Source organism: Ahaetulla prasina, chromosome 3 (assembly GCF_028640845.1).
Source record: "Ahaetulla prasina isolate Xishuangbanna chromosome 3, ASM2864084v1, whole genome shotgun sequence".
NCBI classification, from domain to species: Eukaryota; Metazoa; Chordata; class Lepidosauria; order Squamata; family Colubridae; genus Ahaetulla; species Ahaetulla prasina.
Genome location: NC_080541.1, coordinates 225179088 through 225193063, shown reverse-complemented (window position 1 = coordinate 225193063; position 13976 = coordinate 225179088). Strand labels below are relative to the sequence as shown.

The 13976-nt window shown below is 46.1% G+C and overlaps 1 protein-coding gene across 3 annotated transcripts in view; it reads left to right on the top strand.

The window, feature by feature from the left end:
- DNAJC5 (DnaJ heat shock protein family (Hsp40) member C5) overlaps nucleotides 1-7413 on the top strand; it is an 83493-nt gene extending 76080 nt beyond the window's left edge. The window contains exons 6-7 of one of the 3 annotated variants that reach the window (XR_009154553.1): nucleotides 150-819; nucleotides 1871-7413. Coding sequence is in view for 1 of the 3 variants with exons in the window: in XM_058178042.1 (XP_058034025.1) it covers nucleotides 150-253 (104 nt within the window). In the remaining 2 variants the exon portion in view is untranslated. Of the gene's footprint in view, nucleotides 1-149 lie in introns of all 3 variants that reach the window. The other 2 variants (XR_009154554.1, XM_058178042.1) reach the window with 2 other exon arrangements.
- Nucleotides 7414-13976: the final 6563 nt, after the last annotated feature.

Genomic DNA, 13976 nt, shown 5'->3' with positions numbered 1-13976 from the left:
ATATGATATATATCCAATAAACCTGTTCTTTGAGGAACCTACTTGCCTTGGAGTTCTGTTTGCTATGGGTGTATTACTTGGAACCCTGACAGGCGCTAGCAGACCCTTCCTGATGTTCAGCTTTCAAACAGGTGCTGTCTGTTTTTCAGAGAACACCGAAGCCCCCATCATGATCCAGCCAGCCTCCGCCACAGAGACGACTCAGCTGACGGCAGATTCTCACCCCAGCTATCACACCGATGGATTTAACTAAGTTAAGGAAGCACTTATTTAACCCGAACGGATAAGAATAAATAATTAAATGGCCAATCCAGCACTAGAATCATGGACATTAGGAATAGATTATGGGGAAGGGAAAAGCATTCGCCGAAGGTCAATTGGGCAGCTTCATAACCTGCTGACAAATATTTTGTAATCCCCTCGTCATCTTTTTTGTCACCTTCAGTGTCGTATCTCAATGAGACATGGAAGTACTGTAGCATGCCGAATCTGAACCTGTTTAGCTTTAGTCTTCTTCTTTTTTTCCCCCCCCTCCCTCTTTCGTTCTGTTTTCTAAAAGGAAGAATAGCATGTGTCAAGTTTACATTATAAACGTTTTTTGTGTTGTAAATGTACTAAGGAGTTTTATCATGACGAGTGTGTGTGTGACGGTTACATTCTGCATTTTAAGCAGTCAAACCAGGAGGCTTTTTTTTTTCTTTCTTTAAAGAGAACTTGAAAATTAATCGAATGGAGCCACAAAACTTCCATACAGTTGAGCTAACGATCCCCTCCTGCTCCACTGGAGAGCAGCAGAGATTTCCGATCGCCCACCTGCCTGTTGGTACCTGATTTTTTTTGCCTCAGTAACTGTATTTTGAAAACTGCTGACGTTGCAAGGAAGGGGGGGGGTTTAAGGGGGGAAAATGCTGTTTTCTGGAAGTGTTGTTTTCGTTTCTTCTTTCAAAGCCATCTGAGGCTTCCCAGGCGTTTTGCCCAACCTTCTTTACCGTGTAGGAAGTTGTAATCCCCTGTACCTGGAGAGCGATCACCTCTGCAAAGTTTTCTTTGTCGTTTTTCTTGTGTGGGAGAGGGCCAAAGTAGGGTTGTTGTTTTTTTAACTACAAAACTAGAAATTACTTGAATCATCTCTTGAAATTAAAATGCACATTATTCTTGTTTAAATTTTAAAATAATAAGCATTCCCCCCAAACTATTTATAGTTAAACTGCTGGGACTTTTTTTGGGTACAAATGCATGTTTTCACTGCCCAATCGGAATGAAGTGTTAGTGAGATCTGATTACCGGTACTCTTTTAAAAAATAATCATAATAAATCTTATCAAGTCCACTTTATAGACAATGTGTTCTAGGGATATATATGGTACTTAGGTTTATTTTTAATTTATATTTTAAAATAATCGCTGCCACCCAGCTCACGATTCCTTAAATCGGTACCATTATCCGGCAGGTGTTGGGGTGCAGCCCTTAACATTCATCAGCCAGTGGTGTTCGCTTCCTGTCCTGGGAGCGAATGGCAGTGATGTCAAGAATGCCTTGATGACGTCAGTCCATTGATATAATTTGAGCCCGTTGCTCACGACTTGGGTGATACCATCTTGGTTTCTACACCCTGCCACTGATATTGTGGCCGTCAGTAGTATCATGAGGCTGATGTAAGAGACATAATGCACCTTGACAGACTTAATGCATGCAATGCTTCCCCCCTTCCCTTTCTCAGTGTTCATGGCTGGGAATTTTGGAATGGGGAGTCCCAACACAACTGGGGGGTCACCAGGTTGAGGAATAGCGATCTAAGCAGGTCACAAATTCTGACAGCGATGGCTATTGTAGAATTGGCCTCCATTTTTTCCCCCATTTCCAACCTGCAGGGCAAGAATCAGATGGAAATGGACTAGAACTGAGCCAGGTGGGAGAATGAGTGGGACCTGAGATGGCCGGATCAACCTCGAATCCATGGCTGAATTTATCTGGTTGGTGGGCGGGTTCCTTTCTCTGCCTCCGTCCTTCCTTTATAAAACAGGTCTGTTTCAAATGTCCAAACTTCATTGTGCGGAACTTGACATATTTGAAGCAGTATGTGGTAGAGTTGTGCGAGGTTGTGTGCCTAAATGGCAATTTTTAAAAAAGAAAACCCACTTGCTTGTCCCTGTATCTATGTAAAGCAGGGATATCCAACTTTGGGCACTTTAAGATCAGGGGACTTCAACTCCCAGAATTCCCCAGCCAGCCATGCTGGCTGGGGAATTCTGGGAGTTGAAGTCCCCAGGTCTTAAAGTGCCCAAGGTTGGAGACCTCTGGTTTGGAGAAATGTTCTGCAGATTTTCTTCTGGACCCAATTCCATTCGGGCTCTTTCTATTGAACGTTTACTCTGTGACGAGTGGGAGAATCCACCACAAATAGAAGTTGTGTGTTCATCCAGGCAGCGGACGTCTCAAAGTTTCCTCTGTCATCCAGTTTTGCGGTACAATACACTAGGTTTGTTAATAAGGGCATCGGTCAGAACCTCGCCTATTTGTTCCAGCGGCTTCTGCTTCGATCACTTCCCCGCCCTCTTTTTTTTTTTTGGTCTCACAGCCTCATTCCCACTTTGCATTCGGGGGTGGGGGGGCGCCCATGAAATCCCGTCACCGACAACCGCTTTTGCATCACGTGCGTGAGGTCGTTGTGGCCCATTGTGACATTGTGCCAGATAGGAATGTTATGCTTTCCACAGGCAGGTGTGCAGCTACGTGTTTGACTCCTCCCCCGGTGTGTATATTTGTGCATGTGTTGAATCGTCGCGAAGTGAAAACATTCACACTAGGAAGCGCTTCGGGGATCTTCTTGCACTTTCTCTATTTTAAGGTGGTCACTTTTTAAAAAAAAAAACAGGCAACAGTTTTATGTCACGTAATACTTGAAATAGTCGGTCAATCTGTCTGGTTCTTGTTCCGCTCTGTTTATAACTCAGGGGTGTCCAACTTTGGCGACTTGAAGATCTGTGGACTTCAACTCCCAGAATTCCCCAGCTAGCATGGCTGGCTGGGGAATTCTGGGAGTTGAAGTCCACAAGTCTTTGGAGTCACCAAAGTCCCTGGTGTAGATTAATTTCCTCTTCCCCTGCTTTTTACGGCTTCCTTTTTAAATGCTTCTCTGTGGCTCCCTCTCCCCTTTCTGGACCTAGATATAATTTTGATTTTTTTTAAAAATAATTGGAAGGATGATGTGCAAACCCAATCTATTTCTCAAAATTACCAATTGGATACTGCCCTGCTAGCTCAGTTATATTCTTGAGTTAGCTAGTAAAAATTGGAAGTATCCCCTGTCGCTTTGCCAAAACATGTCTGTCGTAGAGAATAAAGGCATAATAACTCCAATTAATAATGCAGTTTATGAATTTATTCGTATGTATGGATTTCCGAAACCTCGTCCGGTTTATCATCCGAAATAAAAACAATGGGTTAATAGTCAAATGTATAAACTGTGGCTGAAGTGTTGATAATCCGGTGTTAATCTCACTGCGCTAAGGTTTATTCTTGATTTTTCCAAGGCAAAAATCACTTGATTTGAGGCCGACAGAACAAAATTTGGATGTTAGATTGTAACATTAAACAAAACAAAAAAATCCCCAAACCCGACTCATTCTCAGGCATGAAATTTGATTATGATTTCAGTTTTGTCAAGTTTTGTCCATTAGCATAGTTTTGCCCTTCTGGCCTGTCATTCCAAATCACTGGGAACAAGCTGTTGTTATCTGTTAATTGACTTATTTTCATACATAATCTAGGCACATCCTCCTTCCCTTGTCACACATGCCTCCTAGATCTTTGTAGAATTGTAAGGGCATCCGGTGGGAGAAGGTGTCACAAAAGTCAAAATTGTGTCCTCGGTCTTGGAATCAAACTCTTTGTCACGTTGGTACGCAAGTTGTGCATTTGACACCGGCAGGGCTTCGATGGTAGGATCGGTCTTTTCCTATGGATATCCTTGATGTTGTTATTTAAGATGGATCAGAAAGAGTTTCAACAGGTGATGGGTTTCCATCAGTGTTTTTCAAACCTGGCCACTATAAGAAAGGCAGATTTCAACTCCTTGAATTCCCCGACCAGCATTCTGGCCAAGGAATTCTGGAAGTTGAAATCCAGACCTCTTAAAACAGCCAAATTTGAAAAAAACAACAACCCAATGTTTTAGGTAGCATAACCCAGTGACGGCTAACCTTCTTGCCGTCGTGTGTCAAAAGCGTGGAGAGCATGGGGGGGCCATGCGCATGTGTGCCCCCATCCATAATTTAATGCACCTCGCCACCATATGCGCGCCCCTGCATTCACCCTGCTTCTGACACGCGATGGCACAGTGGGCCCGTTTTTCGTCCTCCCCAGGCTCCAGAGCCTTTCTAGGAGCCTGGGGAGGGCAAAAACGCCCTTCCCATCCCCCGGAGGCCCTCTGGAGGCTGGAAGCAGCCCATTTCCCGACTTCCGGTGGGCTCGGAAGGCCCGAAAATCAGCTGGTCAGCACACGCATGTGCACTGCAGCTGAGCTCGGCAACGCTAGCGTGCCACCTGTGGCACATGTGCCATAGGTTCGCCATTACGGCCATAACCCATTCTAGTAATTACATTGCAAATTTTACTTCATTCTTTGTGGTCTCATTATGCTCATTCTTTTCTGCAGGACCTTATCATGTTCTTGTAAACTTTTTTGATTCCTCTCTAACTCATTGTTTCCCAACCTTAGCCATTTTAAGATGTGTGGACAATGGGAAATTCTGGGAGTTGAAGTCCACGCATCTTAAAATGGATAAGGTTGGGGAACACTGTTTTAATTCTATTCAGGGGGTAGACAGACCTTGGTTAGTCTAGATCTTGATCTCCAGTGTAAAATGAAAGCCAGATTTAGACAGCAATCAGTGCTGTCTTCCATTCAAGAGTCTTGATGTTTTAGATTAATTTAATTTAAAGTTAGTCGAAGCCAAAGATTCCCTTCCCTGGTGTAGACGGGTTTCTGAAACCTTGTTAGTACATAAATTTTTCCCCCCCTCTTTAAATCAAACCCAAATGTTAAAATCCCGAGAGATGGCTGTCTGTGCCTTGAGCAGTGGAGATTTTAAAATTATTTGATCTATCTTTTGCAGCGGTTCTGTGCTCAATTCAGCCTGGTTTCCCAGATTTTTCAGTAATGGATAAGAGGCGAATTCAAGTTGAGTTTTTTCCCAGTTGCTTGACTTTGTTCTTAATTGACCAACTGTTGTGCGTTGCCGCAATACTCTCAGCAGCTGTTTCTTCTGATTTTTCTAACTTCGTCAAAATCTTGGCAATAGATATTAATGCGTTGGTGGTAGGTATAAGTAAGGCCCAAAATGTATTACACCCAGAATTAATTTTCCCCAGAGTTCTGGCGAAGCTGCTTTTCAGTCATCCATTTGGTGAAACCTAGCACCCAAGGTCTTGCCCCTTCGAAAGCCAAAAGAAGCTACTGAGATCCAAGACAGGGGCCTAAATCCATAAATGCGTTTTTAAAAAGTCCACTGACCTTGATTTATGAGACGACGTGCCAACGAATTTGAAGCCAGAACTTTGCCAGTACATTCTCTGATTCAACTAAATACGATAGGTCTCCCAAATTGTTTTCTGATTTGGCAGTCTTGCCGACACATATATTGCTGCTAAATTTTCTGCACTTAACAAATTGCTCATGTATCCTCAATCTGAAAATTCATCCAGAGGAGATTTAGATTTTCCTTTGAGTAGCCAAATTTCTCTTGATTCCTCCCCCCTCCTCCTCCCCCTTCTGCCCTTTTCATCTCCCTTCTCCTACCTTCATTTCATTCATTTTCTCCTTTTCATTCTGTCTCCATCTTCCTTCCCCCTCTTCCTTTCTCTCTTTCTCCCTTCCTTCTTTGTCTTCATCTCTTCCTCCTCCATCCCCTTCTTCTACCTTCCCTTCATTTTTATTTTCCGTTTTCTTTCTTTCACTGTCTCCGTCTCCTTTTCCTCCTTCCCGTTCCCCTTCCCTCCCCTCCCCTCCCCCCCTTCTACATAAATTAGGAGCGTATAAGAAGAATACAAGTCTTTTACTAGCAAGCCGAAGGGCTTCATTGAAAACCTAAGTCACGTACGTAGGAACTCTTGAGTTTTATATCTGTCGGTACTGTTACGTAAATATATCCTCAAAGCAGTTGTGTGTGTGCATACCTTGCCCTAGCTTATACTTGCAGCAGCCATAATTTGTGCTGGTTGTAGTTTAACATCCTTTGCTTTTAAGTCTTTGGATAAGAACCCTGTGTACCTAAAAAGACACCCTGTGGAATCGGATAGTGTGCTAGTGCGGCATTCCCCCGGTCCCAACGCTCCCTTTGACAGAACCTATGTCAAATCTGGAGCCTGCCAATCCCATCCTGCCGATCATCCACAAATACACTTTTTCTGCAGCTCATGCGCCAAGCAGGAACAAGAGGTTCTGCTCTGAAGCATCCCTGAACTAGGATTCTTATATATAAAAAAGTTTTATTTTTACATTCATATCCAACAACTCATCCAATGTACAGTCATATACAATTAGTCGGGCTTGCCCAGTCACCACCCTCTCCTTTTAACTCTCTTCCCTCTTCTACCTTCTTCTACTTTCCAGACCTTCCTCCCCTTCTCTTATCTGCATCCTCTCCTCCTTCCCCCCTACACCTTCCTTCTCCCTCTTCTACCCCTCTTCCTTCCTCTTCTCCCTCTTCTACCCCTCTTCTCCTTTTTCCTACCTCCTACTCTCTCCTCCTTTCTCCCTCCCCACCATTCTAAAATGGTAGCTGGGCAGACCCGACCCTACATTAATTATACTTTATGGCTGAATAAAAGACGAGACTTTCCAGAAGAATTCATGATGAAAGGGAGGCCCTCAGGGACGACCCCCTACATCAAATTAGATGTAGGGAGTATCGTTATTGTGGTCCTTGCCTTAAAAGTCACGCTCCGCTTTTTCATTCCTCCCACCATCCTCAGCCAACCATCCCGATGAAACCGGGAGGACTTCCTCCAGCCGCCTACGAAAGGTCTCCTTCCACCAGGTCTCAAGCTCTCTGAAAGCCATGAAGCTACCAGATAGAGCAGACGAGGATTGGTGGGAAAATTCTATGATTTTGTTCATCCTCCTAGCCCGCCTTCCTCTTGGCTGGATCCCTACGTCGTCTATGCGGGGAGAACTGAAATAGGCACGTAGAAGTTTTGGTTTGTGGAAAAACCCTCGAGTGGAAAGTAGAGTCGTTCGAAAGACCATGTAGCCCTTCCCTTCCCTTGTCCGACTCCACATTTTCCTCTCCATCCCCAGAAACCCCTTTACCCTATATATAAAAATATTATATTTCCCCGGAGGCGATCAGAACAATCATTTTAATTGCACCGTGCAAGTCCCTTCGTTGGGAGATCTTTTGAACCTTTTTTTTTTTAAATTATGTCTCTCTCTGGAAAGCTTAGGGATGACCTAAACCTGAAGCTCTTATCAAGCAACCAGCCCTTCAGATGTTCCGTTTTTCTCGTGGGATGTGGATGTCTGTGTGAATGTACGCCAGCTTTGTCTTGTTGAGCAGTTGTTCCAGTCAACCTCCCTTCCTCATATGCCTGCTATTCTTAAGGTTTATTGTTTTTTTGGGGGGGGGTGAATTTATTTCCCTAGTACAAGGGCCTGCAAACTTGACTCTTTTAAGACTTGTGGACTTCAACTCCCAGAGTTCCTCAGGCAGCAAAGCTGTAAAACATGGCTGGCTGAGGAACTCTGGGAGTTGAAGTCCACAGGTCTTAAAAAGAGCCAAGTTTGCAGACCCCTGCCCTAGTAGTTTAGTTCTCAGTCAATTTTAGGGGGTCTCATGTATTTAAGGAAGACGTTTAATGGACTAAGGTGCGGATCTCCAACCTTGAAGACTTGTGGACTTCAACTCCCAGGATTCCTCAGCCGGCCATGCCGACTGAGGAATTCTGGGAGTTGAAGTCCACAAGTCTTCAAGTAGCCAAGATTGGAGATTCCTAGACGAAGGGGTAGTTGGCCAGTATATCTGTTTTACAGTGGTTGGTTGAGTTCAGTAACTTTCCAAAAACAAGGCTCTGAAACACCAACCTATGGTGGGTGCACATTATTCACTTAATGACGGTTTTTAGATTTTACTGTGACCTCTTCTTGAAAATCATGTAACCTGTCAAGGTAACTGTTTTGTTTTGTTTTGCTTTTTTGGTTTTTTGCACTTGTATTTGTGGGATGGAAGAAGTGGGGTGGGAAATCCCAAGGTGTTAAAAAGTAAAAATAATAAAAATAAATAAAAACAAAAAGTTAATTATTAAAAAGAAAAAAAAAACAATCAAAGTATAGATGCATTTGAAAAGCAATTATATAAATATATATATATACATAGAATATATATATATATATATTTTGTTATGTTTATTTAAAGGGTCGTCCTTTAAATTGTATGTAAGTAGCTGTGGCTGTATGCACTTTGTGGATTGTTAACACTCGCAGGTCCTGAGCTCCTGTACATACCTCCAGTTCCAGAAGGAATTCTATTATGTTTTAGCATGGTAATTTATGTATTGTATGTCTGAGTAGGAACTTAAAAGTGAAAAATAAATCAATAAAAATTGCTAAATTACCAGAAACCAAGATTGTAAAATAAATGTTTTCATGGCAAAAAAAAAAAAACCAACCAAACCTTGGATTGATTTTCATTTTTTCTTTCTTTCTTCTTTGTTACAATCTTTGCCGTTTTCTAGCCGAAATGGATTTTAATTGAAGAGGAAATCCATAAGTGGTAGCTGGATTCATTGTATACATCAGTGTTGGCGAACATTTCACGTTCTCGCGTGCCGGCCCGCGTGCCAGAAGTGGCACGCGAAACCATCCCGTGCCGAATGTGCGGCCTCGCCGGCTCCTGTCGCGTTCTTGCGCTTTTTTTTTTTATTTGCATTTATATCCCGCCCTTCTCCGAAGACTCAGGGCGGCTTACACTATGTCAAGCAATAGTCTTCATCCATTTGTATATTTATATACAAAGTCAACTTATTGCCCCCAACAATCTGGGTCCTCATTTTACCTACCTTATAAAGGATGGAAGGCTGAGTCAACCTTGGGCCTGATGGGACTTGAATTTGCAGTAATTGCAAGCAGCTGTGTTAATAACAGACTGTCTTAGTCTGTTGAGCCACCAGAGGCCCCTCATGCGTCGTGCTTAAACGCGCGACGCATGAGACGCCAACCCGAAAGGCTGGATGCCGGTTCGCGCATGCGTGATAGATCGCCGCACGTCTAGGGTCCGCTGGCATCGCGCGTGCGATAGCCAGCTGGCCGGCGCGCGTTTGAGTGCAAGAACGTCACAAGGAGCCGGCAAAGCCGCACATTCGGCACGGGACGGTTTCACATGCCACTTCTGGCACGCAGGCCATAGGTTTGCCAGCACTGGTATAGATACTCCCAGGGTGGGATTCAGCCGGTTCGAACCAGATCGGGTGAACCAGTAGCTCCGACGATTAGCTGAGAGTGAACTGTTCGCTCCGACAATCAGCTGGGCCCGCCTGCTTGCCTCTGCACTATACCAACCTATATTTCCTTTGTTTGAAGCCCAGCTGATAGGTGTGGCAGAGTGAATTGCCATGCCTTAACTGTTTTGCTCACCAGGGTTGGAGTAGAAGGTAAGTTTTAGAGCTGTTTCCAAATGTACTGCACGTGCACAAAGCACACGCTCAGCGAACCGGTTGTTACATCGGTTGAATCCCACCACTGGATACTCAACTTACAACCACTTGTTTAGTGACCATTTGAAGTGACAACAGCACTGAAAAAAAAGTGACTTATGAACAGTTTTCACACTTACGACCATTGTGGTAATCTGATGACCTTTGCAGCGTCCCTGGGTTTTGTGACCTTCTGACAAGCAAAGCCAAATGAAGCCAGATTCACTTAACAACTGTGTTCCTCACTTAACAACTGCAGTGATTCACTTAGCAACTGTAGCAAGAAAGATCATAGAATGGGGCATAATTCACCCAACAACTGTCTTTGCAACAGAAATGTTGGACTCCATTGGTGGTTGTAAGTTGAGGACTACCAGTACTGGCTGAAGAATTCTGGGAGTTGAAGTCCACTCAATCTAAAAGTTGCCGAGGCTGAAAAACACAAAACACCAGTCAAGCTTGAGTTAAAATGAAACAGAGGGGATTTAATTAAAGAGAAAAGAGGCAAACTATAGGAAAGAGAGAAAGATTCTGCTCCATATTACTCAGCAACTAAGCTTCCTTCCGTCCTTGGGGATGAAAGTGGAATTAACTTAAATTTCTCTCTGAAAGAAAGCCAAAAAGCAGCCACTCCAAATTCCTTGTTCCCCTGTCTCAATTGCAAATTTTAACCTCAAGATTTGGAGCCGTGGTGGCGAAAAGGTTAGAATCCAGGATTCTTAACTCTGCCCACTGCCAGGAGTTCAATCCTGACCGGCTCAAAGTGGACTCAGCCTTCCATCCTTCTGAGGTTGGTAAAATGAGGACCCAAATAGTTGGGAGCAAAAGGCTGACTCTGCAAACCGCTTAAAGAAGGCTGTAAAACCCTAAGAAGTGGTATATAAGTCTTAAATTCTATTGCTATTGCGTGGATTAGAAATCTAACTGGAATGGCATTGAATGGGAGGTGACCCAGGTCTGCTGGAAAACAACTGGACCGTTGCAATGCACTTTACATGCAGCTACCCTTAAAAAGTTTCCGGAAGTTTCAGCTAGTACAAAATACAACCACACAGGCAATCTTGCCCCCCCTCCCCCCAAAGATGTAACACCTCTGCCGTGCCAGCTGCATTGTCTGCAGGTCTATTTCCAGGTTCCATTTGAGGTGTTGGTTGTGACTTTTAAAGCCCTACATGGCTTAGGGCCAGGTGACCTACCCAACCATCTTCACCCCCATCACATCAGCCCGCCCACCCAGTCAGACAGGAAAGGACATTGCAGACCCCTTCAGTGCAAGACGAGAACTGTTCTGTCCTCCGCCGTCTCCGTCCGAACGACGGCTTAATTAGCCGGCACTATCAGCTCTGGCGACAAAAGAGCCAGCGTCTGCCAAGAGCCCTCGTTATCTTCCACGACGCTGGTGAGTCACAACCTTCAGCTCTAGTCAATCAGTGGATTTGCCTGTTACAAAGAGACACAGCAGCTCTGGCTGCCTTTTATATCCTGTGGGGTGTGGCTTCATAACTCAGCACTTCCTAGGCCTGCCCCACCCTTGCTTCTGTTGTTCCCTCCTCTCCTGCCTATGAAACCAAGCCTGATTGCCGTCAGCTGGGTCTGCAGGTGTGGCCTGGGGGGGGGGGAAAGAGTCAGGGGACGGAGGCCTCGTTATCTCATTCACCTGGCCTGCTTCTGGCTCCTGGAACTGAGCCAGGGAAGCCGGTGCTCCTGAGGTAAGTCCTGATGGCCCTTCCCCCTCACTGTCCAAGTCATTTTCTGGCAGCAGGCCTGGCTCCAAGTCACTTCCGGGCATGGGGCCAGGTTCGGGGGCTGGTGTCACAACAAGAACTAATCAAGGAGAGAAGCAACCTAGAACTAAGGAGAAATTTCCTAACAGATGGGGGCAAAACTCGCCAGGGGAGGGCTGCTGGTGGTTTGCAGGGGTTCGGGAGAACCTCTAGCTAAGATCCTGTGCAGTTCCGAGAACCCTCCAAATCCCACTCCTGGCTGGCCCCGCCCACCCCTCCCCTCCCAGGAGTCCCTAAGCAGCCCGTTTTGGATGCAGGTAAGTGCAGGGCGCACCCGGAGGCTCAGGGAGGGTGAAAAACGGGCCTACCAGAAGTTCGGGAAGACCGGAAACAGGCCTGTTTCTGGCCTCTAGAGCAGGGGTCTCCAACCTTGGCAACTTTATAAGTCTGGAGGACTCCAACTCCCAGAATTCCCCAGCCAGCTTTGCTGGGAGTTGAAATCCACCAGGCTTAAAGTTGTCAAGGTTGGAGACCTCTGCTCTAAAGGGTCTCCGAAGCCTGGGGAGGCTCTTTTTCGCTCTCCTGGAGTCTCGAGGAAAGCCTCTGGAGCCCGGGGAGGGCAAAAACACGCCACGCCCCCCCATGGTGCAGGAGGCTGACTAGGCCACCCCCACCCAGCAAATGGGCAGAGAACCCCTTGCTAAAATTTTTGAAGCCCACCCCTGAAATTCACTTAACAAACCTCTCGCTTAGCAACATAAAGTTTGGGCTCGCTTGTGGTCGTAAGTCGAGGACCACCTGTCATCTGATTGAAAAAGAACCGGATTGCAAGCGTGCACCAGAAAGAGTTTCTGAGAATACAGAGTAACAGAGCTGGAAGGGACCTTGGAGGTCTTCTAGTCCAAACTACTGCTGAAGAAAGAGATCCTATACCAAGGGTGTCAAACGCAAGGCCCATGGACAGGATACGCACTGCAATGTGGTCGGATCCAGCCCATGGGCCATCCTGGAAAATGTAAGGAGCTGGCCCATGTCACTTTGGCCCGGTCTACCCAGTGTGAAGAGGAAACATGCCAGCAGTTTGGGGAGTGATGTCAAGCTGGCCACGCCCACCCAGTCGCCCCCCCCCGAGGTCAACCACAGCCCAGATGCAGCCCTCAATGAAATTGACTTTGACACTTCTGCCTTGGCCTATATCTGTGAGCACACGTGAGCACACGTAGCCATATCAGTGGGCACGCAAGCTCAGCTCTGGTGCTGACCAGCTAATTTTCAGGCCTTCTGGGCCCACCAGAAGTAGGGAAACAGGCTGTTTCCTGCCTCCAGAGGGCCTGGGTGTGGGGGGGGTGGAAGGACTGTTTTTCTCTCTTACCTGGCTCCAGAGCCTCTCTATGAGCCTGGGGAGGGCAAAAATGGCCTTTCCCACCCCACCCCACCCCCAGGCCTCTCTAGGAGTCTCTGGAGGCTGGGGACAGCAAAAAACGACACTTCCTGTCCAACCGGAAATTGGGAAACGGGTTGTTTTTGGCCTCCGGGGGTGGGGAGGCCGTTTTCGCCCTCCCCAGACTCATAGAGAGGCTCTGGAGCCAGGTGAGAGAGAAAAATGGGCCTACTGGGCCATCGCGTGCCAGGAGCAATTGGGGAGCGGGGCAGGGGGTCATGCACGCATGCATGGGGGCAGGGTGCATAAAATTATGGGTGTGGACACGCACGTGTGCAACTCCCCACCCCCCCGACCCTCCACTTCCTGGCACGCAATGGCAAAAAGGTTAGCCATCACTGGCCTATACTATTTCAGACAAATGGCTGGAATTCTTCTTATTCTTTTATTCTTATTCTTAAATTTAATGCACACTCAACCTGCACAATTCCCATCTGTGTGATCTTCAACTTCCAGAATTCTCAACAAGGGCCACCCTGGAAGTGAACAATAGAATAACAAGAGTTGGAAGGGACCTTAGTGGTCTTCTAGTCCAACCCCTTGCTCAAACAGGAGACCTTGTAACTATATCAGGCAAATGGTTGTCCAACCTCTTCTTTAAAACTTCCAGTGTTGGAGCATTCACAATTTCTGGAAGCAAGTTGTTCCACTGGTTAATTGTTCTAACTGTCAGGAAATTTCTCCTTAGTTCTAAGTTGCTTCTCTCCTTGATTCTTGTCCTGCCTTCAGGTGCTTTGGAGAATAGCTTGACTCCCTCTTCTTTGGGGCAGCCCCTCAAATATTGGAACCCTGCTATCGTGTCACCCCCTAGTCCTAATCTTCTCCGGCTATCCTTCCAAAATTTTAATCCCGGCTTCCACCTTTGAAACATCAACTTTTGCATCTTGAGCTGAAATGGCCCTTTAAGACCGAGACGAAACTTAAACCCCTGGTGGGGAGCACGAGGCACAGGGCAGTTATATTTCTGGAGCCTTCAAGTAACATGTGGCAGACCTCTGGGGAACCCCAAGCCGTCAGGTGCTTCTGGGCTTCTCCAGCATTTTTCCCCCCCACCGCCGTGTCCTGCCAGGGCACACAGAAGGAGCTGCGAACTTCCACGAACGGCTGCCTCGAACCCTGGTC